This window comes from Phyllostomus discolor, chromosome 7 (genome assembly GCF_004126475.2).
Source record: "Phyllostomus discolor isolate MPI-MPIP mPhyDis1 chromosome 7, mPhyDis1.pri.v3, whole genome shotgun sequence".
NCBI classification, from domain to species: domain Eukaryota; kingdom Metazoa; phylum Chordata; class Mammalia; order Chiroptera; family Phyllostomidae; genus Phyllostomus; species Phyllostomus discolor.
Genome location: NC_040909.2, coordinates 111,719,824 through 111,745,976, shown reverse-complemented (window position 1 = coordinate 111,745,976; position 26,153 = coordinate 111,719,824). Strand labels below are relative to the sequence as shown.

The 26,153-nt window shown below is 37.5% G+C and overlaps 1 protein-coding gene across 6 annotated transcripts in view; it reads right to left on the bottom strand.

Moving 5' to 3' along the window:
- The window catches only part of VPS13B (vacuolar protein sorting 13 homolog B), a 702,408-nt gene that overhangs the window by 197,586 nt on the left and 478,669 nt on the right, over positions 1-26,153 (bottom strand). For all 6 annotated transcript variants that reach the window (XM_036031293.1, XM_028534101.2, XM_036031289.1 and 3 more), the window contains one exon: positions 17,319-18,006. In XM_036031293.1, the coding sequence (XP_035887186.1) occupies positions 17,319-18,006 (688 nt within the window). The remainder of the gene's footprint in view (positions 1-17,318; positions 18,007-26,153) is intronic.

Genomic DNA, 26,153 nt, shown 5'->3' with positions numbered 1-26,153 from the left:
TTGCTGGGAGGATCCATAATCAGCTGGTAGGAGCTATGTAACCTGCCAGGACCAGAGTGTCTATTCCTAGGGCCTTGCCCATGTAGCCATCATAAAGATGCTGTTATTATAAAGTAAGTGGTACTGTCCCAGGCCTGTATGAAGAGATAAAATTCTTCATTTTGAAGTAAATAAAATCTACAAAGAAAACAATAATTTAACGGACAAAACAGATGGAGATAAAGTAAATAATGAACAGAGATGAATTCAACTGATGTAGAAATATTAATATGATGTGTTGTTGCGCGTGGGTCACCGGCCAGCAGTGACCACGGAACGCTGTGGATGGCTCGCCGAAGAACACGCGAGAAAAAAAACAAACAAACATGCACAGAGACAAACTAGTTTCTGTGGGGAAGTAGGGACAGAATGGCCACCCCCCCCTAGTGGGGAGTGCCCTGATTTACAGTCCATACCTGCTTTTATTGGGCTTATTTTGCATAATAATTCAGGTAAAGTACAGTACTTATCAGGGGGAAGTAAGGAACTATAGAAAACAAGGAACTCTGCTAGTCTATTGAGTTGGGGTCAAAGAGCTGTAAGACTTTGAGGAATCAACTTCCTCCTTGGACCCCTCTCATTCAACTGAGAGCATTCTAAACAAAGAAGGTTTCACAGTAATTTACATGTTCTTTCTTAGGCCTGATCACCCAGGGAATCAGCCCTTTTCAGCACAGAGCTGCACCACCCTGTCATTGTTTCAGGCTTAGCACGGGAACTAAGGCAATAAGGAGATTTTCTCCCAAAGGATGAGAACTCAGGCTATGTCAAAGCTGAGGAGTGAGGGTCCGTCACCCTCTTTTGCTGCAGCCCCCCAAATCCTTCTTTTGGGGGGCCTCCCAAAGTGATCGTGCCTGTCTTAGGTCATTTCCCCCGTAGGGAATCTTACCCGTCTTTGGCTAACCGACCAAGCTTTTTGGGGTCCAGTTATGAATAAAGCAGCAGAAGCAGCATTCCTGCCAGGGAGACAAGCCCTTGTCTCCTTGCTGGCTTAAGGTTCACAGGGCGTTCCCTTAGCCTTAGCCTAGGCGGGGGTTTCAGCTTCTGATACCAGTCAGGGCGGTTCCCAACAATGTGTTAAGAAATTGTCAGGTAAAAGTTAGAAGGATAAGTAAAGCAAGTTATAGGAATCAGATATCCAAACTTGTATGACAAAAAAGGGATATCATTAATAGACAGAGTTCACATAAACAATATTGATATTAATAGAAAAATGGGTAGAGGATAAACAATTATTAAATGAAGATAATTAATAAATAAGCAATTAATAAGTGAAGAAAAACAAATAGTATATAAACTTTTAAAATACAAACATTAAGAATATTAAATATTAGCAATAATCAAACAAAAATTTTAAATAATTTGTTTTAATTGTTTCACTTATAATTAACTAATTAACTTTTAAAAATAAAGACTATTTCACCTTTCAGATAGGCCAAGACTAAAAAAATTGACATCTGTGTAGCAGATACACATGCAAGCACACACAAACTCATTGCAGAATTCTTAATCATGGCAAAAAGTAGAAAACAACCTAGATGCCAATCAACAGATTAATGCTAAATAAACAATGGTAATATGTATAATTATTTAAAGAATAAGATCTCTATGTTTTGACATAATAAGACAGTTATTTGATATTGTTCGTAGTAAAAGCAAAGCAGGTTATACCCCTTGTCATTTATCGACCATTTAGGATTTCTCTTCTACAAAATATTTACTTATTCATATTTCTGTTGGTTCCTCTTTCTTGCTAACTTGTAGGCACTCATTACATACTATGGGCGTTAAAATTTGTTTGCCACGTGCAGCGAATGTTTCCTCTTGGCTGGTTTTGACTCTATGTCAGTTGTCTTTTAACTATATTCCGATGCTTGCTGCATGCATACTTTTTTATAGATGTGCTTAAAAATCTATTAACTTTTATTTTATAAATTTATTCTTAGGTGCTTATATATTTTCCTGTAGTTTCTTGAAGAATTTATGAGATTTTGGTTTTACTTTTAGTTATTCAATCGTTCTGGAGAGCACTGTCATAGAAAAAAATCTTCTCAGCCTATTAATCAAGCACATACACAAATGAAAACAAGAGAACAATTTCCATTCATAGGATCAGCATAAATTAAAAACATTGATAATATCTTTTGTGGGGATGGAGGAGAAATGGGTCCTCCCATGTTTGGTGGACACGAGTGTAATTATAGTATTTTTGCATGGGGGGGAAGATTGCTGAATAAGTGTCTATCAAAATACTGAATACCTGTGCCTTTGTAATCAGTCAGAAAAGATGAAAAGTAGGATGCTATTTTAAAGAAATACTTAAAAATACATAGGTAAATCTTCAAAGAAGTTGATGGTGGCATCATTTGAATTTTAAAAATGAGGGAAAAATAAAACTTAGTGGAGAAATGTTAAAATAAAGTATGGCTATACTGAGAATACTGCAGAGAATACTATGCTGGCATTATTCAGTGTCCGTCCACAGGTGACTGGATAAGAAGATGTGGAATATTGGATGTGGTGATTGGATAAGAAGATGTTCCATACAGAATGGAACACTACTCAGCCATAAGGAAAGATGAAATATTAGCCTTTGCAACAACATGGATCATGCTCAGCAAAATAAGTCACACTGAAAAGAACAAGAATATGATTTCATGCATATGTGGGATATAAAACAGAAAGCCACAAATGAACAAATAAAACAAAAAAAACCCTCAGATGCAGACAACAGTATAGTGGTTACTGGAGGGGAAAGGGTATAGGGAGAGGTTGAAGAGGGTTAAGGGGGTGAACTATATGGTGATGAAGGAGACTAAACTTTGGGTGGTGAGCACACAGTGAAATATACAGATGATGTATTACATCACTGTACACTCAAAACTTACACAATCTTATTAACCAATATCATCCCAATAACTTCTTAAAAGAGAATACTATGCTGTTAATAAAAAGAAGGAAGTGAATCTGATGTGCTGATATAGAAGAGCTTCAAAATGTCCTGTGAAGTGAAAAAAACAGAGAAACAGGACATTAAGTTTAGGAAATTCAAAGGTGAAAATCCTGTCTGCATACATACACACACACACATATATACCTACTTTTTTTTAAGTTCTGAAGGATGATCATCTTGAGATGATCCCACGCACATATATATAGGACATATAAAGCACATATATATAGCAAGTATAAATTATCCAGAAGTAAAAAAATTAGGACTGCACAGCATTTATAAAAATTAAAATAAAGGGGAGAGGAAGAAGCATTTCAAAGGTTATGTGATGTTTTACCTTCACCAAGTTATACAGATGGGGGAAGCAGCAAATTCTGATTATGTGAATGAGGATTTTACAAATACACAAGATGGGTCTTATGCAGGTTGCCTCTCTTTTATTAGAAGTTAGCACACCTGCCCATCTGGCACCCAGCCTAGGAGCCTGCAATAGGATAATCACAGGGAGATATGACTTAGACATAAATAAACAAACTGGCAAAAGTTAGGAAGCAGAATAGGAATAAAGAAAATATAAAAGTTTAAGAAATATATCCAAGGAAGCCAAAATTTCAATGACTGTTACTCAACAAAATATTAGTGGTGAATGATATTATTGGTTAATTACTACACAACCATTTTAAAAGTACAGCCGTACTCATAGAGCTGATAGAACAGAACAATTGAAATTAGGAACATCCAGGAAAACAGAGATTGCATTGCATGGTCGATGAATATTAAAAGTATGACAGGGCTGGTGGCTAGTTTCCCAGCTTTGGCTACAATCTCTACTTTGGATATTCCTGCAGTCACTGTGGTTATGGGAAGCAGCAGCAGCAGGAGCAGAAAGATATGTCAGAGTCCCAGAGAAATAGCTCATGTTTGCAAGTCATAGTTAGTCTCTACACTCTGATGTCTAGATGATGAGGGGCATGCCTTCCCGACTTCCGGTACTGTCTTCAATTTAACTTCTCCTGAATTCCATTATCAGGTTTAGAAAATAGCATTTATATTACACATTCCTCAGGGTCCATATAGCTGGGAAAGCACCAGATAAACTAAGATTAAAGGAGCCTGTGAGTATAATATACATGGAGTGACTAATAGGGATGACCGTTTCATTCTGGAAGCTCTTTCAGACTTTGTTAGTTTTATTTCCCATACTTTGCAAACACCTATTTATTTGAATACAGGAAGCTTTTAAAAATAATAGACACTCCCCGATGTTGATGAGCACATTTATCTCTAAGCCTAAGACACAGGAGAAAGTCATATCTTACTGAGATTAAGAGAATGTGGGAAATGGGTCAGAAAAATTACAAACTGCTCATAGCCATAAATCTTGTTCAATAAGAAAAACAAATCAACAAGAAAAACAAATATTATAACTTTATAACTTGAGCAAGTTATAATATTTGTTTTTCTTCTAGGTTGACCTGGCCTCCAAAGAAGAAAAAACCCCAACAAACTTCATCATATCCTGCCAATATGAAACAACCAAAGAGAAGATTCAGAAAGTCTCATGTCCACTGCCAGACAGGCGGCTTTCACAGAGACTAGATTCAGACTGGATTCTTCGCACCTGCAGATCACTTTGCTCTTCTTCACAAAACCTGCACTCCACTTAACCGCCTGGAAGGTCTTCCTGTGAATCTGAACCTGCACTGCTGTGTATTATTGTTATTATCTTTAACCCTTAGCAAATATTCAGAGTCAAGTATGTCTTTGCTTAACATTTGAATTACATAAAATACAATGTGACTCATTGTGCCCAACTCAAAATGAAACTCTGAAAATAAACTGGTTTATTTTCTTTGCAACCTTCGACTTAAAACTTTGTTTTCCAAGCTGATACAAAACAGCTGAATGCCACAGAGTTTGTAGGCTTTATTATTACTCTGCTTTGTTCTACTATGTGGCAGGATAATTCTTTTTTCATAGCTTTGAATTTTTACTAAGGTCTCAATGAGAAGACATTTTCCCACAGATTTCAGTGGTGATTTTGCCATGTTAAGATGGCTATAACACTGAATCCATAATGAAGTCCAGCTACTTTTACACCAGATACTTCTAAGTGTTACCAACCATAGAGAGAAAAAGTTTTAAATTTCTTTTGCCATATGAATACATAAGTTGGAATTTTTAAAAGCCTAGTGCCATGAGAATCTGTTCATTTGAAAGCTAAATATGCGCTACTTTATAGCTTTATAACTAGAGTGAGACTCTACACCGACACCATTTCTTCCTCACCGATCCCTGGCAGTTACTTTTACCAGTCACGACCATGCTGGTCGTCCGTGCCTCTGCCTGCTTCTCCTGGCCGCTTTCCTGCTCACGCACACCTCTGCGGGTGGGCTGCTTAAGGAAGGGCAGGAAGAGAGGTTAGCCCAATAGTCTTTTCCCTGGCAGTTTTAGGCAAAGTTTCTGTTGTGGAAAATGCAAGTATCTTTAGTCAAAATAACGGTTTTGACCCTTAGATTCATTTTTTTCGTGATACTCTTATCTTTCACATTTCTGTAGAAAATGAGTGCTTACTTAAATATGGAGCGATGTTAAGGAAACAAAATTTTCCCATGGTGGAGAGTTCTTGTACACTTGTGTTACTGGAAAAAATCTTATTAAATGACATTTGAGGGATAAGCTGTGAAAAATAAACTTCTGATTAATCGGGATTTGTTGTACCTCATTAGAACCATGTTTTCTTCAATAAGTGAGTGGTTTGTCATCTTACTCCTGGTATTAATTAGCTTCTTGCTGTATTAAAGTGATCCTGTTGCTGCTCACAATCCTGGATAACAAAATTCTGCTCAATAGTATCAACAACTTCTGAAACTACATCATGCTTTAATTTCTAATTCTACTGATGCTAATGGTACCGTTACTGATGATGTGTAATTAAAATTGTTTCCTAAACTATGATTGCAGATTTAAGTTTCAGTAGCTTTGTTCTTTGATGTCATATTGCAATGAGTTTTCTTTCTAATAGTATAGGATAAAAACACTGCAAATTCCTCAAAGCATAAAATTAATGCATGTATGATGTAGCATTGCAAATAGCCTCAAGATTTACTTGTCTCCATTTTATCAGTTCCAGAAAGTCCAGAAGGATCTACTGTTTGGCTTTCTTTCTTTCTTTTTTTAAATGACAGACTATGTATTCCACTCACTTTTCTGCAAAATCTTCAATGACCTGTGATTATGGGTTACAAACATCCTGAGGTCTGCCATAGCTAATGAGCCCAGGCCTATCTCAGGCCACCACAGAACCCAAGTGGCCCCTGTGGCTGCTCAGGAAGACTGGTTCTCTTTGGCCTGAGGTCCAGCGCACTGTCATATTTATGAAACAGCATTTAAGTGACTTTTGATGGACTCTTGACGGACAACTGGCAGGTGATATGATACTGTCACGTGGAAGAGGTTTGTGACATAGCCCATCACTGACCCAGGACTTACTGAACACAGACTTAGTTTCATGAAACTTTCTCACACTTTGTTCCATAGGAGAGTTTATATCAGTTTATAACAGGATTAAATGTAGGGTAATGAAAAAAACATGAACTCTGAAGGCACATAGATCTGGGTATAAGTCCTGACTCCTTGAAGTGGGTAAATTTAATCTTAACATCACTGGGTTCCAGTTTCTTTGTTCCCAAAATGGGGGTAATAAACTAAATTGTAGGGTTGTTGGGGTCTTAGATAATATGTGTAATGTGACTTGCATGGGGTACGTCATGGTGGCAGTGCAGTAAACAGCCACTATTTTCTTTCTTACACTCAAACTCTAAATAAGATAGGACTGTATGCATCTTTCAAGTGTCTACTCTTCCTAGTTTTTTGTTTTTGTCTTTTGATTTTGAAAAATATTTTTAGTGTTGATCTAAAATAAGAGGAATAAAAAGTAGAAAATAAAGCTTTTTTTACAAAAGATTTTATTTATTGTTTAGTAAAAGGGGAAGGGAAGGAGAAAGAAAGGGAGAGAAATATCTATGTGTGGTTGCCTCTCGTGTGCCCCCTGGTCTCGCAACCCAGGCACGTGCCCTGACTGGGAATCAAACCGGCAACCCTTTGGTTCACAGCCCACGCTCTATCCACTAAGCTACACCAGCTAAGGCTAAAAAGCTTTTTTTCATTAGTGAAAATTATACCCATTTTTTTGATCCTAAAACTAATAAGCTTGTTTATACTTAATTGTTAACATAATAATTATTGAGGTCTGTAAATCTAGTCAATAAACTTACTTCCCTATTTAATACTACTGGTTAGGAGAAATTATAGACTTGACAACTTCCTTGCACTTTGGTTTTGATAATTATCAAATTATATTCTTACCTTCTTTCCCTTAGAAATATTTGTCTCACATACAGAAAGGAAATAACTCTGAAAGGAAGTAAATAATCTGCAAGTTAAAGCAGATTCCTTTCCATTTTTTAACTAGAAGTTAAGAGACCCCTTTCCAAAGGTATCTGGGTATATCAACCTATAGAGTTGAGATGGCACTTTAAAATAATTTATAAAATAACATGGTGAGTGCATCAGGACTGCAATTTCACAGAGCACCCTCTCTCTCTCTCTCTCTCTCTCTCTTTCTTTCTCCCCCCAGGAAGATCAAGTGGAGTTAACAGCTCATCACAGTAGGGAAGAAGAAACTGTCTAAAGAGGAATCAGGGCAGCAGGTGAAGGCTCTGAGAGTCCCTCCTCTTCTCCCTTCAGTCTCACTTCATTGACAAGATGTTCCTAGATGGTCCTTTAGCTTAACCCTTTTATGCCCAGCCAAAGGTACACAAAGGTGTTTCTTTATAGAATGTGAATAAAATTTAAAGGAAAGCATCTAGGGAGACTGTATTTTACTAGATCTATTTGCCCCTATCTATGAAGCCGATGTTAAATCTCCCAAGGGGCCATGGCTGTGCTTGTTTCCAGCAATGCTCGATGCCTGGGGTGTCATTTGTTATTTGAACAGTCACCTTCTTACCACTGGACACGTCTTATATTTTTCTAGATTTCTTTTATGGGCCTTAGTTTTCATGGTGATATTTTTTTTTCGTTTTTTTAAATGCAGGCACAGAAGCAATGGAAGTCCATATAGCTCCTACAATGTAGAAAGTTAAATGTGAAAGAACCTAGATCCATAAAACACAGTAACAATTCAATGTCAGGACAGCAAAACCAACCAAGAAACCAATTCTAAATTGCGCTGATGCAAGTTAAGAGCCACCATCATCTCCTTGTTGACGCCCAGGCATTTGGCTAACTCCATAAGCACTTTCCCCCCATGCTCTGTACCTTTGCACCTCTGAAGATGTGACGGGAAGGGGTAGAGATTTCCTAGTTTGAAATCCTAAGCCTGGAGCTGAGAGGAAGAGGAAAGGCTTAAAGTGGCCACTGGAATGTGTGACCATCAGCGTCCACTAGCTCTCGCTTTTAGAATCAAGTCTTCCATGTAAGGAAGTGCATTCTTTCTACTTAATGATGCAAACCAGCAGATAATAAATGAAATATCATTTCAATAAGTTCTTTTCACTTTATTTTCTATGCTGCTCCATGATGTTCCTGGTCTTTTTCCTATTTGCTTGTTTTCAGGTTAAATTCTAATGTAGGTTTTAGATGTTTTGCAGGACAACATACTAAAATTCAGTGCAAGGAAACACAGGGTGCTGTCCACTAAAAGATGGAGTCCTATATACTCAAGGAAAATCAACTAAATCCCAGCTGTAAGCCTCTTCTCTTCTCTGAGCAAAGTCTGGGTTCTGTAATATTAAAGCTAAACCAGTGGCTTTAAGTGATTCCTCTCATTTTTTTTTTTGGTCATTTAAAGTAAACATTAGTTAAAATGGGTGTCAAAAGGACTGGGACACTAATCTTTTCCTTATGACCAAAAGGAAGGTCTATTAGGCTCTTCCTTCTATTACTAACAATTACAGGAGTCCCAACTTACAGTTGAATAACGTTTCATAGTTCCAACGCATTTCACAAATATTGTCTAATTTGGAGCTCAGAATAAACCATTTAACTATTAAAAAGATATTATTTACCCACTTTAGAGATAAGGAACAATTTGCATCAAAGAGCCAAGAGCAACAGAGCCAAGACTAAAAGAACAAATTACTGATGTCATTTCAATGCCCTTCCCCACACAGCAGTTTCCTGCACTGGCTGGTCCATTTCTTTTTAACTTTCTCAGCACAGCTCTCGCTGAGTGATACACTGGAGTGCCCCTCATTTAATAGACCTACTTACTTGCTGATTCCTGTCAAAGTAATAATTTCATTTCACATTATAGGTCAGCAAGAAATGTTCCCAGCAGCTAAATTTTCAGATAAATGTTCAAGTTGTGATCATTATGACATTCAAGTCACAGGTTAATGCTAAGCCTTTCCAGGGACATTAGCAAAACCTTTAATTCTAAAGAGACATGTAATTCAATCCATCTCTTAAAGTCACAATAACTAAATGAAATCAAGATATGATTTATGAGGTGTAAGAAGCCAGTTTATGATTTTCCAACTGCTGGTTTACTCAAATGTCTTCGGCACGTTTTCTGCAGACCTATTCATGAAAGGGTAAAGAAGTCAATTACTGTAACTGAGATTTTTCAAACTACACAATAGCAATAATTGCACCAAAATGATGTGATTTTTTTTCGTGGCCAATTACAACCACTATTTTAAAAATCCGTCAGAAGATATTAACAACGATGACAAAAGCAACAACATTATATTAACATTCGCTGAGGTCTGTGCTACACACTTAGAGCTTCATACACATTGTTTAATTCTCACAGCAGTCTTGAGAGGTTATTATCAGTGTTACCACCACACTGTAGATCAGGAGCTGAGGTTTAGAGAGGTGAAATAACGTGCCCACAATCACACAACTGTAGGTAGCAGAGCTGCGATTAGAACCAGGACTGACTGACTCCATTTCTTGAACTCTTACTGAGCTCTGTTCCATGTCTGCCTCTTAATTGGACCCATTTATAATACTTATATTTCTCTCCTAACTGGTAATAATAGTATGCTATTACCTGATTTTTTAGTATGATAAATTCTAATCAACTTTAATTTCTGTATTTTAGCCTTGTTGACGCTTGAAAAATTTAATAAGGTAAAGAAGCTGCAAGACAGCAGAAGCAATTGTTTTCAAATCAGTTTGTTAGTTCCTAGAACACATTAATGAGTAATAGGATACTGGACTGACTGACTGTGCACTAAGGAAATATGGGGGTTAGTTAAATTCCGCCAGAATGGTTCAACTCCTTCACAATTGACCAGATGGCATAGTCATTTCTTCAAAAACAAACAAAAAGCTCCAAACAAACAAGAAGAAAAATGACTTTCTGAGGCTGCCCTGGGCTGCATAGTCAAGATATGAGGCAATTTCAAATCTGGACTCTATTACCTTAAACAAAACAAATACCAATTTTAAAATATTTATAAACACAACTAATACGATTATGTTAAAAACAACTACATACATCTTTATTTAAGAGAGAATTGCCAATAATACAGCTGCTACATATAAGGGTGCTGGCAGAAGAGCTCATTCTGTAGGAGGTTGCTCCAGGTGAGAAGGGCAAGGCAAATGCTGCTGGCATATTATTTTAACATTTTAAAAAGAAACCTGCTAACTCACAGATGTATCATCTACTTCAATAGATACAAAATCACTTCAGGTTATTACTATTAATAGTCATGAAAGAAATTCAAGTTGATAAGTCTTTAAATAATCTGCCAGTTTTTAATTTATGGAGAGTAAGACAAAGCCTATATATACACTTACAAGTATAGCTGGCATAATTTAAGACCGCTAAATTGTGCAGACTGGGGATGAGGCTTTATCACTCAAAATTATAAGCAATTACTATCATTCTTATTTCACTTTGGGTTTCTAAAATAAATAAAGCCATATGCATAAATACAGATTCCATTTATCCCTATTCTGAGTAGCATCTTGTAATTAATTCAGGATTTTTGATATACATGCATATATGTCAGTCACATGTGCTGAGAAGGCAAAATGACGTGAAGGACAATGAGTTTCACAGCATTGCTTCTTCTACATTGATTGTATAACATGTGAAAGGACATCCCTCAGGGACACAGAGAAAACACTACTACCACACTCTGAGTATTTGGGCACATTCTTTATTTAATGGTGACATGGGCAGAATCAAGTTAATGCTGACAACTCCCTGAGAGCAGTAATTACTCATTACAATACACTAAACTGAGCTGTGCTTATAGATGTAAAGATATCAAAGTATCACTTCTGGGGGATATCCTGTATTCAGTTTCTCAGAAAGCCATGCATTGGCTAATGGACTAGAAAATATTTTTATTACTTTAAATTGCAGGATCTCTGGTGCCAGCCAAAATTGGAATAAGCTCACTGCAGCCTAACTCTCATGGTGCTTACAATTAAAAACTTGAAAAAACAAAACAAAACAATACCCAAGGACTCTGAAAAGTAAACAAGAACAATGCAGATTTGGGAAGGGCCTCAATTCGCAGATATGACCCATACAATGGTGAGTTTCCCCTTTTCTTTTGTTCTTTTTCCCCTCTTTTTCCTTCTTACTTTGACTAGGGAGTCCTAAGTGGTGGTGCACCATGACGACAAGAACCGCCAAAGGTCTTACAGAATCCCTGTGTGGGAACTGATGCCCCTGTGGTTTCGAGACTGGAGGGGAGACCAGCTGCTTTTTATTTTTCTTTTTTATCTCCTGGTTTTGCCCCAAAGGTGACCGTGTGTGTGTGTGTGTGTGTGTGTGTGTGTACAACAGCTATGGTAGTGGCTGTGATGTAGTGGCAGTGACAAGCGTTTAAGACTTTAGCAGGTGTTATAACTATGTTTCATGGGGTAAAGGTAAACATACTTGAAATGAATGGAAATATAGTTCTCAGAAAAGAAACAAACTACAAAAAAAGAACTAAATGGAAATTTAGAACTAAGAAATTCAACAGAATTATTGAATATAAAGAACAGAGACAAAAAAAAAAAAAGAAAAAAAGGAGTCTCAGCAATCTACAGGACAATATAAAATTGTTTAACACTGGAGTCCCAAAAGGAGAGGAGAAAGATTAGCACAGAAAAAATATTTAAAGAAATAACAGCCAAAAAAGTTCTTGAACTTAATTAAAGAACATGCATTTACAGAGCCAAGAAGCTCCCAGAACTTCAAACAGGATAAATTCAAAGAAACTCAAGCCCAGACACATCATAATCAAGCTACAGAAAACCAAAAATAAAGGAAAAAATCTTGAAAACAGATAGAGAAAACAGCATGTTATATATATGGAAACAATAATAGGCATTAACATAGATTTCTGTTCAGAAACCACAGAGGATTGAAGACAGTGGAACAGTATCTCTAAAGTATTGGAAGACAAGTCAACCCAGAATTCTATATCCAGCAAAACTATGTCAGGAGTGAGACAGACAGAACAACACTCTCAGGTCATGGAAAACTAAAATAATTCGTTGCCAGCAGGCCTGTTCTAAAACAAATGCTAAACAAAGTTCTCAATGCTGAGGGAAAATATACTAGGGGAAAACCTGGGACTTGAGGAATGAAGGAAAAGCTCTAGACACGGTAAAAACCCAGAAAATATAAAATATACTAGTTTTTTCCTCTTTAGTTCTTTCAAATACATAACATTATTGAAACAAAGATCAAAATCTTATTTGGTAGGGTTTTCAATACATGCAGATTAGTATATATGATAATTATAATGTAGGTGGGGAAGGCTAAAGCAATATACATGATCGTAAGGCTTCTACATTTTCGATGAAGTGGTAGAATGTTACTGCTAAACACACTGAAAGAGTATGGCCTGTGCACTGGAAAGCCGACAGCAACCACTAAAATATATTACAAAGAAAAAAGCCAAAACAAATAGATAAATTAAACAGAATACTAAAAATTATCCTGAATTGCGGCTAGAGCTCAATCTATAAATAATTTAGAAAAATAATTTGAAGAGTAGTCCTATTTCATTCCTCTGTATCGAAGCAGTTTTGTGTTACACTGTTGCATACAAATAATACTAAATTTTCCTAAACTGCTTCTCTGGCTCAGCCTTCCATGTTACGAAGACCCATATTCTCCTAAACTTTCATCATTAGTCATAATAATAATGATTATTAAGTGAAGAGAGGTGCTTGAAGGCAGAGAAACTGAGTCTTCTTACTGGTTCCTTAGCATCTTGAACATGTCTGATAAACTACCAGGATTCAAAGGAATGAATGAATGAATGAACGAATATTCCCGCCTGACCCCCTGAAGACTGCCTGACCGCACAAGTGAAAGCATGACAGGGATAACACGCTCATCCTAAGGTGAAGTCACACCGATGGTACCAGACAAGAGGGTCAGTGTGGCGCTAACAACCACAATAATTAATTTTGAGTAGCCCCCTTGGGCGTTCACACTGGATCACTACAGCGCCCAAAGGATTTTTAGGGTTTGCTTTCAGGGTGTTCACTGAGGTCTGCTGAAAATGTCAAATGAGACCACATCTTCATAGCTTAACGTGAACAATATTTCTCTCTTCTAGAATCACCCCGAGCCATGCTTTAACAATGAATCAAGTCTGTGACCAGGTGCCTCTGGCTGATTTTAGGGCCCAAGTGAATCAGAGGATCAAAACCTCAGAGATGACCAGGGCCGTAGCAGTCTCCTGTCTACCAATTCTTTTGTAACATTCTTACTAGTTCCTTTATTAATTAATGAGTTAAGTAGAATTTTTAATACAGTCTTTTATAATATTTACACAAATTATGATTTTGGGGGGGAAATTATCCTGTAAACATGTCTTTTTAAGGGGTAACAAAAATCACTTGTTTACTTTTTGTCCCATGATTTCCATACAGAGGAACATGAGCACATGTACTAATGGTTGATAACTTGCAGAGAAAACAGTAAACAATCTCAAGCCACAGTGTGCTAGAATTTTTTTACAATCAAATATTCTTATCCTCTTAAAAAAGAAAACTCATTATCTCCATGAAGACCTCAGTCATGTCTGACATACTAAAATACGGCCCTCACTGGGATGCACATATATGTTAAAACCGATACTGGCTGGCGGCTGCTTGAGTTACCTTGTGGAAAAGGATCTATTCTAGTGTCAAGAGAGAAAGTACGGTAAGTCCTCAGTGTCATCCAGAGATTTGGTGACTTTACACAACACAACATAAAACGAAACCAATTCTACCACAGGCTGATGATATGACCAAGACTTAAGTTCCTGTGGTTATCTCATCGATATAAAATGTGATGATGAATGCAATGATGTTACTTCAGGACCTGATGTATGAACACTGCAGAAGACATAATATGTTACTTTCATTCCTAACATACGATTTTAACTTCTCCTTGAGCTTTCTAAGAAAGTTAGCTTCATGGTGGTCCCCTCTTTGTCCTTCTGATGAGGACACTGCAATGACTCCTCCACTTTAGAGACCAGAATGAAACTGGCCACTCCCACCTTACTGCTCCTCCCCATGAATGGTAACATTACAGCCATTCACATTTCCTCTTTGTTTTTACACACACGGTCACCACGTCAGGGTTCAAAGGTATCCTGGACCTGGAACAGTGCTTTCTCTGCAGAGAAAAGTGCTACATGAAGTGTTTCTAGATGACTAAACTGGTAGTGGGATTTGAATCATTCATTCAAGTAAGCAATTTAACACAGAAATCCCCCAGGATCAGTTATTTTTGAAAAAAACTTCATTAACATTTAATAAAATTTACGTATTTAAAATGCTGAATAAACTCAGTGCTCCACAAGAATATCAAAAGAAAATTTGTATCTCTAAAACAAGCCAAAGTAACTTTTAATCTGATAGGGTAGTGGCTTACACAGGTCAACTGCTCTGAGGCCAGAGCAGTATAGTTTAAATTTCTTTTGTAAGGTAAATGTGAGATGAATTCCAAATTCCTGAATGCTAAAACCTTAAACTAGAGTAGATCTTAATATTTATAATAGTCATCACATTTACAGACAAGGAAACAGAAACCCAAAGAAATGAACTGGCTAAGATCACACTCCTAATTAATGGCAGGACCAATCTTTCTACTGCATAGTAACAGTAAAAGCAATAGCAGCAGACATCTATGAGGGCCTACTATTTGCTGGACTCACTGATAAGTGCTTTCATGAATTATCTCTTTTCCATTTCACAGTTGCCCTGTGAGAGAGGTAGACACCTTGTAAGTGACAGAGTCGGGACTGGAACCCAGGTTTGTCTTACTACCAAGAGAGCTGTGCTGTGTGGTCCACACAAATTCACCAGCAAAACACCTGCACACTCTGGAGCGGGACCAGTCGGACCATGGAGGCCGACCAAGAGAACTGCGGGTTCACATTCTTCTCTCAACTCCTGGGATCCAGACAGGCTGTGAGACCAGACTCAAGTCCAGCAAATCTTGGCTTTGAATTTTAGCTCTGTTCATTGCTATGTCTGTGATCTTGGACAAGGTACGTAACTTTTCTAACTTTAGTTCTCTCATCTGTAAGATGGGAATGGAACATTTCCCATACAGTTGTGGTAGAAATTAGCTGAGAGAATGCAATTAAAGCAGTTGGTACAGTGCCTGGCACAGATTGTGTACTCAGTAACTGCTAGTTGCATTTTTTTAGGATATTCTAACTACTTGCTTTCTGATGAATTTCTCCACACTGCTAATTGCACTTTTAAGAAACATGCTAATTTATATGGGTAACTATTTGTATAGTGTAAATGTCCAAGCAGATGCTTTTTGTGTAAGAAAAGGCACCCATAAGAACACTGTGCAAAGGATGCTCCTTAGATACCCTGTAAGCCTTTCTCCTCCCCCATGTAATTCCCTATGCTGAGTCTGGTCTATAACCTTCTAAGATTCATCTGCTGAAATTGGGTTCCATATTGGTCTACACACAAGGATTTTTTTTAAACAGAAAGTACATCATTTTTTGACCTAGGAACTGATTCAAATAACGTCAACAACCTCAGCAGCACTCCTGCCTCCAGTGCCCCTGCAGTACCCATTATATTGTAGGCACTCCATAAAGGAGAACACGTTTGAGTCAGGGAGGCGGTGGTTGCCAGTAAATGTTTAACTGGCCCTCAGAGTAGGAAAGCTGCTTGATAGCATTTCCCAGTATCTGTGGTATGAATACTCTCACTGTGACTAATTTAAACTACCAGTGGTTTAACAACTGTCTTTACATGTTCCTAAAAATTAAAAAACTGGCTCTTGCAAGTCAGTGTGAGCCAGTTCGTGCACCAGTGACAAGAGGGCCAACAGGCAGTCCAGGAGGTAACCCTAGGTTACTCTACCCCGCCACTAGCCAGCTGCCCTTTCTAAAGCAGCGGACCTGCCATGCACATCCATGCACGTCCGCAAGAGCGAAGGCTCCCTTGGCCTTACTCCTTGGCTGAATCCTGATCCTCACACCTGCCGTCTACTCTCCAGGAGCCAGCTTTGTAAAATGGTTCTCCCTAATGCCAAGAATGAACAAGCCTATTTTCAGATGGGATGAATTCTCCAAGTGCCTCACTCCTGCCTTCCATCTGCTACATGGGACCACACTATAGCAATGAAATGCTGAGTTAGACTGAGCTTGCTAGCACCCTCTTTCAACACCCTCCCCAGTCTTTCTGGCCACGGCCACATGTCTAACTCTACATTAGCCTTTGTTACTTAACAGCCACTATGTCTTAAATCTGAACCCCTGATCACTTTCCAAGTGTCAACAAGCAACAAGCTGCATAGTTCAATATAATTATTGTAATATATTAGGATGTTTTCTGGTTAAAAGAGCTAGTTGGCCAACACTACTAATAAATGTGTTGTAGATGTATACAATCTTTAAATTATCTAATTTTACTAATAAACCTTCTCAAACATATTTACTATTAAGCTGTTATAACAAGATGATGAGATAAAAATACCTATAGGCCATTAATATGAAATAAAGCTTTGTTTCCCAATCACCGAAAACTGTTAAGCATTTCTACAGCTCTGAAAGAGACACATTTCACTTAGGTCCTGAAGAAAAAAGTGAACATTCAGAGGCAAGGTAAGAACATGAAGGCTAACCCTTGGTACATTTCAAACACTGACTTAAACATGATTCAGCTGTGGGACATGAACTTTATAAATTTCCATATTCTGTAGAGAAAAGAAGCCTTATCTGGTCTGCCAGCTGTTTTCTGTTTGCGCAAATCTTGAAACTGGGAACAGAACTTAATATGTAAGAGTAGTTATTAGCACTCCAGTGAAGCTGAAGGCTCTTACCTGTACATTTGTAATCAGATGCTACCCCTTTAAGCACAGCATCGAAAATGGTCATTTCCACTCGCTGCTTTCGGTGGTGACAACTCAGAAGCAAAGAAGGCTGGGAGACAATAAGGTATAAAAACGGTTCGAGCTGCAAATCACCAGTTCCTCTGCGTCCAGGCTGCCGAACGATAGTTATGCCAAGCGCCTGTCTAGCAGATGACCTTGTGGTTGCATGAAGACTTTCAAGAGAGATGGCCCCTAGTTTTTTCCCGGAAGGAAAAGACAGGCTGCTGCTGAAGAGATCTTCGGCTGTCACTGTGGAAATACACGCCTCGCTGGCTTTAGCAACACCTGAATCATCTTCTGGGGGATTTAGTGAACTCTTGCCTGTTTTTTCATTATCGCTCTGTTCTTGTAATTTGGATTTTGGTAAGGCTGTGCAGGAATAAGTCATGAGTGAGATTCTACTTGCAGTAATAAATATGTCAAAAGGAATGAAATTTAGATTTTTTACAATCGATGACTGGCGTGAGGGGCGGGCGATGCGATGCTGACTGGTGCCGCTGTGCTGCTCTATTTGCACGATTCTGATTTTGACACTGTCACTGCCAATCCCGCTGTCCTGAGCTCCACTGCACCGAGACGAGGTGTCGGCCACGCTTCCGTCAAGTGTGTCCATTTTTTTCTGTTCTTGCTTAGAGATCTGAAAGGAAAAACAAGACAATGTTTTAAACTAGTTATATAGTCCAAGTGCTACTATATAAAGGATGTCATGTCAACATGTTAAAAAGTGGTAGTATAGTATAACTTGTAACAGAGTAATCATTAAAACAAACAAGATGCCCATTCATAAAAATTATTCATATTAAAACGCCAAGGGATACTTGAAAAAAAGTATCAAAAGTAGATTCTAACATTAAATTATACTCTTGAGTATCAGACTTTCTTTCTTTGGACTAATAAAAATGCCTCTTTAAGAAATTAGTATTCTTTCCAAGTAGTACAATAAACTGCTTCCAAATCGTGATTACTATTGGCTGAAATTATATTTTAGGTCAGAGTAGTTTACATTGTTAACCCTTGTCATTATAACACTAATTTATAGTTTTTGGATAGTAAGAAAGAGAGGAGAACATTATGAGAGACAAAGAAAAGTAACATGTATGCCATTCAAAATGTTTCTTTTCCTCTACGGTATGACTTGAAACAGTGGTAAATGTAAGTGATCAAGTAAAATGTAAGCCATTAATGCCCTTGAAAGAAGAACTTCTCTTTGTGCACAAAAGGACACTCATTCTCACAAACTCCCATCAGCAGCATCCCACGTAGAGAGCAGAAACTTGGCGATGGTGAAGTTACGATCACTGTGGGCGCACAGCTCCAAGTCCTTCTGCTGGTTCTTTGTTCCACTCTCTTAGGTCTCCCACCCATAGATGTTTCACTTGCTTTTTCACTGAAGTAACCGTGGAAAATTCGAGAAAAAACCCAGATCCTCCCAACCTCCATCTTATCACGAAACATAACCAATGGTAACATTTAGTGCATTTGCTTTCAGTTTTTTTGCCCTACCTGGGCAAAGGTTCCTCCCACATCACCCTTTGATGGTTATAATCATACTTTAGAGACAAATATGTGAACCAGTGTTTTTCCATGCTAATATACTCTTCATAAATGCTATTTTAAAAAGCTGCACAGTATTTCATTTAGTGTTAGAAACAAGTTGTTCAACCATTCTCATATAACTGGACATTCAAGTTTTCAATTTTCGACAACAAACATCTATGACAAACATCTATCAATACTGTCTTAAGATAGGCTCCTAGACGTGGAATTAGTAGGTAAATGGTATGAAAAAGTTCAAGATTAGTTCAAAGTGTTGAACTGAAAGTTCAAGGTGTTGGGGGGCCAACACCTTTCAAAAAACTTTGAACTAAATAATATTACTACCAACAATGGAAAAATAACCCCCAAAGCCCTGAGTGTTACTTATCTTTTTTAAGGCTCTTCCTTTACTGTATTGGTAAATATAATATCATTTTCAACATGCTACACATTATTTAAATTTGCTTGTGAAATGTTAAAGGTCTGTTAAATAAATCAAGACAACATGCCCTGACCAGTGCAGCTCAACTGGTCGGGTGTTGTCCCTGAAGTGAGAGGTCACACACACCTGGGCTGTTGTGGGTTTGGTTCCTAGTCAGGTGTGTACAAGAGGCAATGGATGGATGTTTCTCTCTCACACTGACGTTTCTCACCCTTCCTTTCTCCCTCCCTTCCCTTCTCTCTAAAAATAAATAAATGAAATCTTTAAAGATACAGATTGTAGTTAGAAAAAGGTAGTATAAGCTATTTGAAACAAAAGCAACTCCCTCCCCGGTTCTGTGGAGACACCACGTTCTTTAGAGCATTCTACTGATACAGGGCTGTGTGGTGTCCGGAGTGCCCCTTCTGAGCTTGCTGGGGGTAGCTATCTGTGGGTACTCAGAACAAATGACACTGTCTGAGAACGGTTCTCTCACTCTTTTCCTTCTTGGTGATGTTACTTGACTAATACTTCTACTTTAGGATGTATTTTCTCTCAGAATGTTCTGTGGTGGCAGTATCAGACCTATAGACTTTGGAGTTACATGGTCAAGCCCAACACTTTCCCAAGGGATGAGTTCAGACAAATACAAACCTCTCTAAGGCAACTTAACCTTATTTGTAAAATGAGGATACTAAATCCTATCTCAAAGGGTTGGTATGAGGCTTCAGTGACCTAAAGTACCTGAAGAAGTCAGCACAGTGCCCGGCATGTAGTGAATACCGCACATGGGCAGCTGCTACGCTTCTGTCTCTTCTATTAGGGAAGGATGCTCAATGGACTGGGCCATACACTGTCACTTCTGGGTATCACTGAGAGCCTAGTGCAGCGCCTGGCACACTGCAGAGAGGATCCATATGTCTCATGAAATGTGAGTTTCTGATAAAATATTAAATAAAAAAACTTTGCTGCAGACTAGAAATCAATGATTGTTAATATGTAAATACATATGTGTGCAGATTTCCCCACATGCTGGGCTCTGTCAGTAAGGCCTTTCCAGACATATTCACGGGCTCTTTCCTGACCCACATCCTCCACCCGGTGGGCCGATCACACTTCAAGCAACCATCTCAGCCTCTGCTGGGTCCTCCCCCTCACACTGAGGATATGAACACCCAACCGCAGAGGTGCTGCAACCTTAAATGAGTCAATGTATTGAACACACACAGTAGGCACTTAGTAAAGGGTCTGTTAAAAAAATGAGTCACTTTCTTTGTGAAGACTTCCTTAATCCTTCCAGATGATGCCAGTCTCTCTAGTGTCTAAGCTTTTACTTATTATAAGCTAATATTATCACAGCACTTTTTATACAGTGTTTTGTCTAAGAGAGCATGAGCAATGAAAGATAAAAATAGAATACCAGAGTATATTTATTATTTGCTAAACGTTGTTAGCACATTACATACATTTTCTTCCCTAAGTGTTACAACCCTTTAAAGGGGCTACTGTTATCCCTGTTTTACAGCTGAGGAAACTGAGCCTTAAGAAATTATCAAAAAAGCTACGGGCAGACATCTAGTGGGCCAGGGGTAAGAGGGAATGCACTAGTGCTCCTAGCACACACCATAATGCCTGTTTCACAGTAAAGCTGAATAACTGTGTGTTGACGGAATACATGAATAAACATATTTAATTTAAAAGTCTGGTAAAGTAAAAATTGAGGCAACTAGCAAAATGACAGCTTAATTTTAAAGCTTTTAGTTATCCCTATTATAAAAATTTGAAATATACCTCCAAATCAATAGCCAATGAATTCTCAGATAATATGTGAAAAAAAAAAATCAAGTCCATAAGTAGTTTAGGATTTATTTCCCACTTTTTAAAATGTCACAAACCAAACATATGTACACAGCATAACTGAAAATTTCCTTTAGGGTAAGCTCTATGGCAAACTCAAAATAAGAACTCAACAATTTTTATTCTCTCAATCAGAAAAGGCAAACATAATTCACTACTTGAGACTAGGTAGTACTTGCTATGAGTATATTTTCTTCTTATTTACAGATTTTATTTAAAATGTATTCTCTCCTTCTTTAAAGTGAATTAAGAGTTCCCCATCCGTGGTAACACGACAAAACCAGCCACTGGCAGGCGAAGATGAACATGCAGCGTCCAGCCCTGCTCCGTACTGAGACGGCCACACTGGGCTCTAGCGCACGTCCAGTGGCCCAATCCTGGGATATAAATAACCAGCGGGGGCAAGATGGCAGCTATCAGCCCGGGTCGCACAGGTTACTGAACAGAAGTCAGGTGGTGACTAATTCCAGTCACTACTGAGCAGATTGGAATTTGAACCAGTGACCTGAGATGAAAGACTCAGACACTTACAGGGGGAGAAAAAAAAAGGTACAGATTTCCCAGTACTAGAGAACTACAATTTTTAAACTAGGTTAAAAGCCAAGATGTCCTCCATTTTTCTAAGGTCCCACAACTGAAATGAATCAGTGGGTGAGTTTTGAGACATTTAAAAATCCAATAGTTTATCACCAGTCTACTGCAGATTTATCTGTTGTATTGAAGAGTGTCTGGCCTGCTAGTGAGAAAAGTTTTATAATTAATTTTGTGTGCTAAACCCTAACCCTGAGCATCAATTTACTATCCCTTTGTGGAAAGAGAAAAGTTCACAATGCAGTAACTCTGAAAATAACTTTTATTATTGTCCAATGGGACGAATAATTTAAGTTGTCAAAAACAGCAATGCTGACTTACAGTTAGTGGATGCAGCAGAAACATGAATCTCTGGGCAGTGCTGTTACATCAGCTCTCCCACTCTTTACCTAACTCACTTAAAGTGAACAATAAAAGTTTTCTTTAATTAGCTACTGGTGTGCATTAACATGATCATGATTAAACCATAAAAACCAACTGTACATTACTCTGGTCCCCTCTTCCATATGTTTTGAATTATCCTGTTTGAAAATGTACTTTGCGTCCCTTTTAAAAGTTCGACCTTCTGCTTTCAGAGAATTAAATGCATATTACTGTAGTGAAGAAGATAATGTTTCAGACCTCCAGGCATATATTAAACACACTGGCAGCACTTGAGACAAAATGCTTTACTTATTAGATACTTCCTATTCTAAACAGTGTCATCAAAGGCTAAAAACAAAATCCATATAAAAGCTGCACAATGCTTCCACACAGAACCTGTGCCAAAATCCCTGTACTTTCCAACTAATGAGGAAAGGATGTGTACTCTTAACATATGAATGTAAGATTTTCCAAGCATTCACTTTAGGAAACTGGGCTATTGATTCCATATGCGTTATGTTAAATGAAACTGTATTGGTAAAATAACCTTTAAGATATCTGGCATGATAACTATAATTAAACAATATTCAAAAGACTAAAACAAAAGGGAATTTGGTTCCACAATGGCTAATTAAAATAAAATGAAAAAACAGAGCATGTCATCTCTCAAGATAAATTGTTATTGTTCAAGAACTATTTAAATACTGTTAAAATATACTTTTAGATAAAATCTGAAAGAGCTGGAAAAATATTTGTGGCTTAAAAATGGATAGTTTGGTGAAGAAAAAAAGTACAGGACTCCGAAATTTTATGCGGAGATAACAGCTTTAAAGCCTTGAGCACTACCAGATGGTACTTAAATCAGAGGAATTCTAGTTTCACTATCAATGAGTTTCAATATGAGCAGGTTTTCAATACCTAAGAAAACATGTCAAGTTGATAGTTTACTTCTTAGATCATTTCGGTGCATTTTCCCATCCTTTCACAGCTCTAGAGGGTGCAACCTGGTCACCTTGGAAAAGGTGCTGAAAGCTGTACTAGTCAGTAGGGCACTGTAGCTGGGTCCCCCTGTTAATGCACTGAGACAGGTAAGTTTACTAGCTGATCCTGGAGTCTAGGAAGAGCTACAGTATCTCAGGAGTGGTGGCAAAACCACACATGAATATGTGACAATACCAAAGGATACATTAAAATAATCTCAAATGAACTTCTTGTGTGGCTATAGCGACCCGTTTGTGAGTACATTCAAAAGTCAGCTTCATTAATAAAAATGATGCAAATAAACAGATATTTAAACTTTTAAAGAAAAATATGTGGAAACCCACCTCTTGAGAATTAACAAGTACTGAGACAAATATAATTTGTGCTATGGCTGACAAGAAAGGGTAATTTCTATTCCAATATATTAATTCACATTATTTAAAAAAAATTCTTTGTCTTTTTAAGGAAGCCTTAACTATACACTAAACATAAACATATCAACATATATTTACCTTCTTATCATAATTATGGTTATATAACAGTGACAATGAATATTTCTAACATGCAACAGTTATACTTTAATGTTGATCAAAATATCTTTTACCAATTATAAGATCATTTACACATCTTGTAAATTATGAAAAAATCAAGTGTGAAACCACAAGATCAAAGTGACAATCCCATCTATACATCAATGTGACAGTTAGTCTAACTTTACTGCCCTTGCTAAAATGTTTAGTAGTGTTTTCAAAGAAGTAAACATTTTGTCTGTCTTACAAAATCAAATGGAACAGAGTTGGTTACAGTATTTTAATGGTTTTACAGACTAAGATTACAAAGAAAAATTTTTACACATTTGAAAAAAATTATGCACCTTGCTGTTTCAACATTTGCAAACATGCTCTTCTAGCTGTATCTTTTATAAATTTGACTTTGGGGGTAGAACGGGGTGGTACTACTGGAAGAGGTTTAGTATGTTTTTAATATAGACACAGTATACACTGGAAGCTTCAGGTAAACAGTAAACTGTAACAATCGGAAATACTTAATTTCAACCCAATGAATTAATTTAATCAAGCAGACAAAAGAATATTTTTGTCTCAAGTTTTCAGTGTTGTCAGCACTGCTCTTCATACACTTTTATCATTTTACATACTTTATGCCATCACAACTCAGTGAGGTGCTAGGTAACATTCATCTAAGCATATCAAATTAAATAAAAAATTATAGAGAATAAATTGACCTTGATATGAAATGTCTCCTTCAATGTCAACAATCCACCTTATTTTTTATGTAAAAACAAACTGAAGCACTCTGTGCACTTGGGTACTACAGTTGTGGAGTGCTGGAAAACAAGGGCTTTTCATATTTTATTTTTCTAAGCCAAATGTTATACAAGATCCCACATAATATAATTGTTCCCAGTTGGAAGGCAAAAAAAAGTTTTCACAATACTGCAGTAATTATGCAAAAGAGCAGAACTAATGATACCCATTACTGCTTAACAGATAGAATGGTAAAGAGTAGTACAGTTTCAAGTTTTCCCTTTCATGAAGTTACTTTTCCGGCTCTTTGAAGTAGCAATATGCGGCCACTACTGCCTGCTAAGTATCAGTTCTAATATTCACATTTCAAGACCAGTGCTAACTGCAATAAAAGAAGCATGGAGATAGTTTAGGAGGCAAAGTTGCGTTTTATCGTAGGCTTTCTGGTCTATTTGTTCTATGGAAATTTATGAAAAGGCACCAGTTCTAGTATCTAGATCATTATCAATGTCCATTGCAATATGATAAATGAAACAACAATGCATATACACCAACCTACCCACACAAGGAAGTTCAAATCCTACTCACTGAGATTTTTATCTGCAGTGTTGACCCGGAAAGTTTTGTGTCTGTTTTGTTCTATAATACATATATGATTACACAGCAGACCTTTATTTTCCGGGGCTTCTAAATTTAGGAGGGAAAAAAAATAATTCCAGGCAAAACTTGGCATATAAGGTCTTAACCCAGAAACAGGTCTCATTCTCATTCTCTCTCTCTCTCTCTCTCTTTTCTACATATAAAATTGGAATACATTAGTAGTTTCTGTTCAAGGGGACCGGATCTAATTGATTCATACTAAACTTCCAAGTTTGTTTGACTCCTTTGCTTCTGGTAATGAATTTCAAGTTGTTGTTTTTTTTTTTTTTAAATGAAACTTCACACATTCTGGAATCTTCGGGATCTTAATCAAAACAGATGCCTTTAAGCCCTGGCCAGGTACTTCAGTTGGTTAGAGCGTCCTCCTGATATGCCAAGGTTGAGGGTTTGATCCCAGGTCAGGGCACTGGCAAGAATCAAGCAGTGACAGCATAAATAAGCAGAACAACAAATCGGTGTTCCTCTCCGCTCTACCCAGACTCAAAATCAATCAAGTAAAAAAAAAAGAAACCCAAACAAATAAATTCCTCTACATGAAAAACAACAGCCTGCTTTGAAATGGCCATGATGTTAATTTTTAAAAAGTGGCTACTGTGGGTACAAGGTAACTACTCTTCATGCTGATGAAATCCAAAGTTCATTCCACTGATGTCAATGTGGAAACCATTTTGTCCCATGGCTGCTTAAAGATTTTCAATAGGATTAAATCAGCTGCGAGTCCTCATTATATCAGCGTTTACAATTGTGTCTGAGCTGGAGTCTGTTTCTCATAGAATTTTACTCAGAGACTGACTTAGATTGGCTCCTTAGGGCTAGTCCGATTTTACTAGAAACAACTGTATCACATCAGCCACTCTCATAAACTTGCCGTAAGATTGAATCAGCCCCTGACCCCGAAGAGATGAAAGTTTGCTGGGCCTATGCATTCTCTGTAAGAATCTCAGGAAAGCGCATGTTAGTTTCTGCAGCAACGCCGAAGAATATGCTTATTAACTATTCCAGTGGGCCTTTGCCTTGAAACTATGAAACTGATTTTCTGATAAGAAAGCTATAGTTGAACTTGGAGAAATTTCTATCAATAAAACTACATATAAATCTTTATGTGATTAT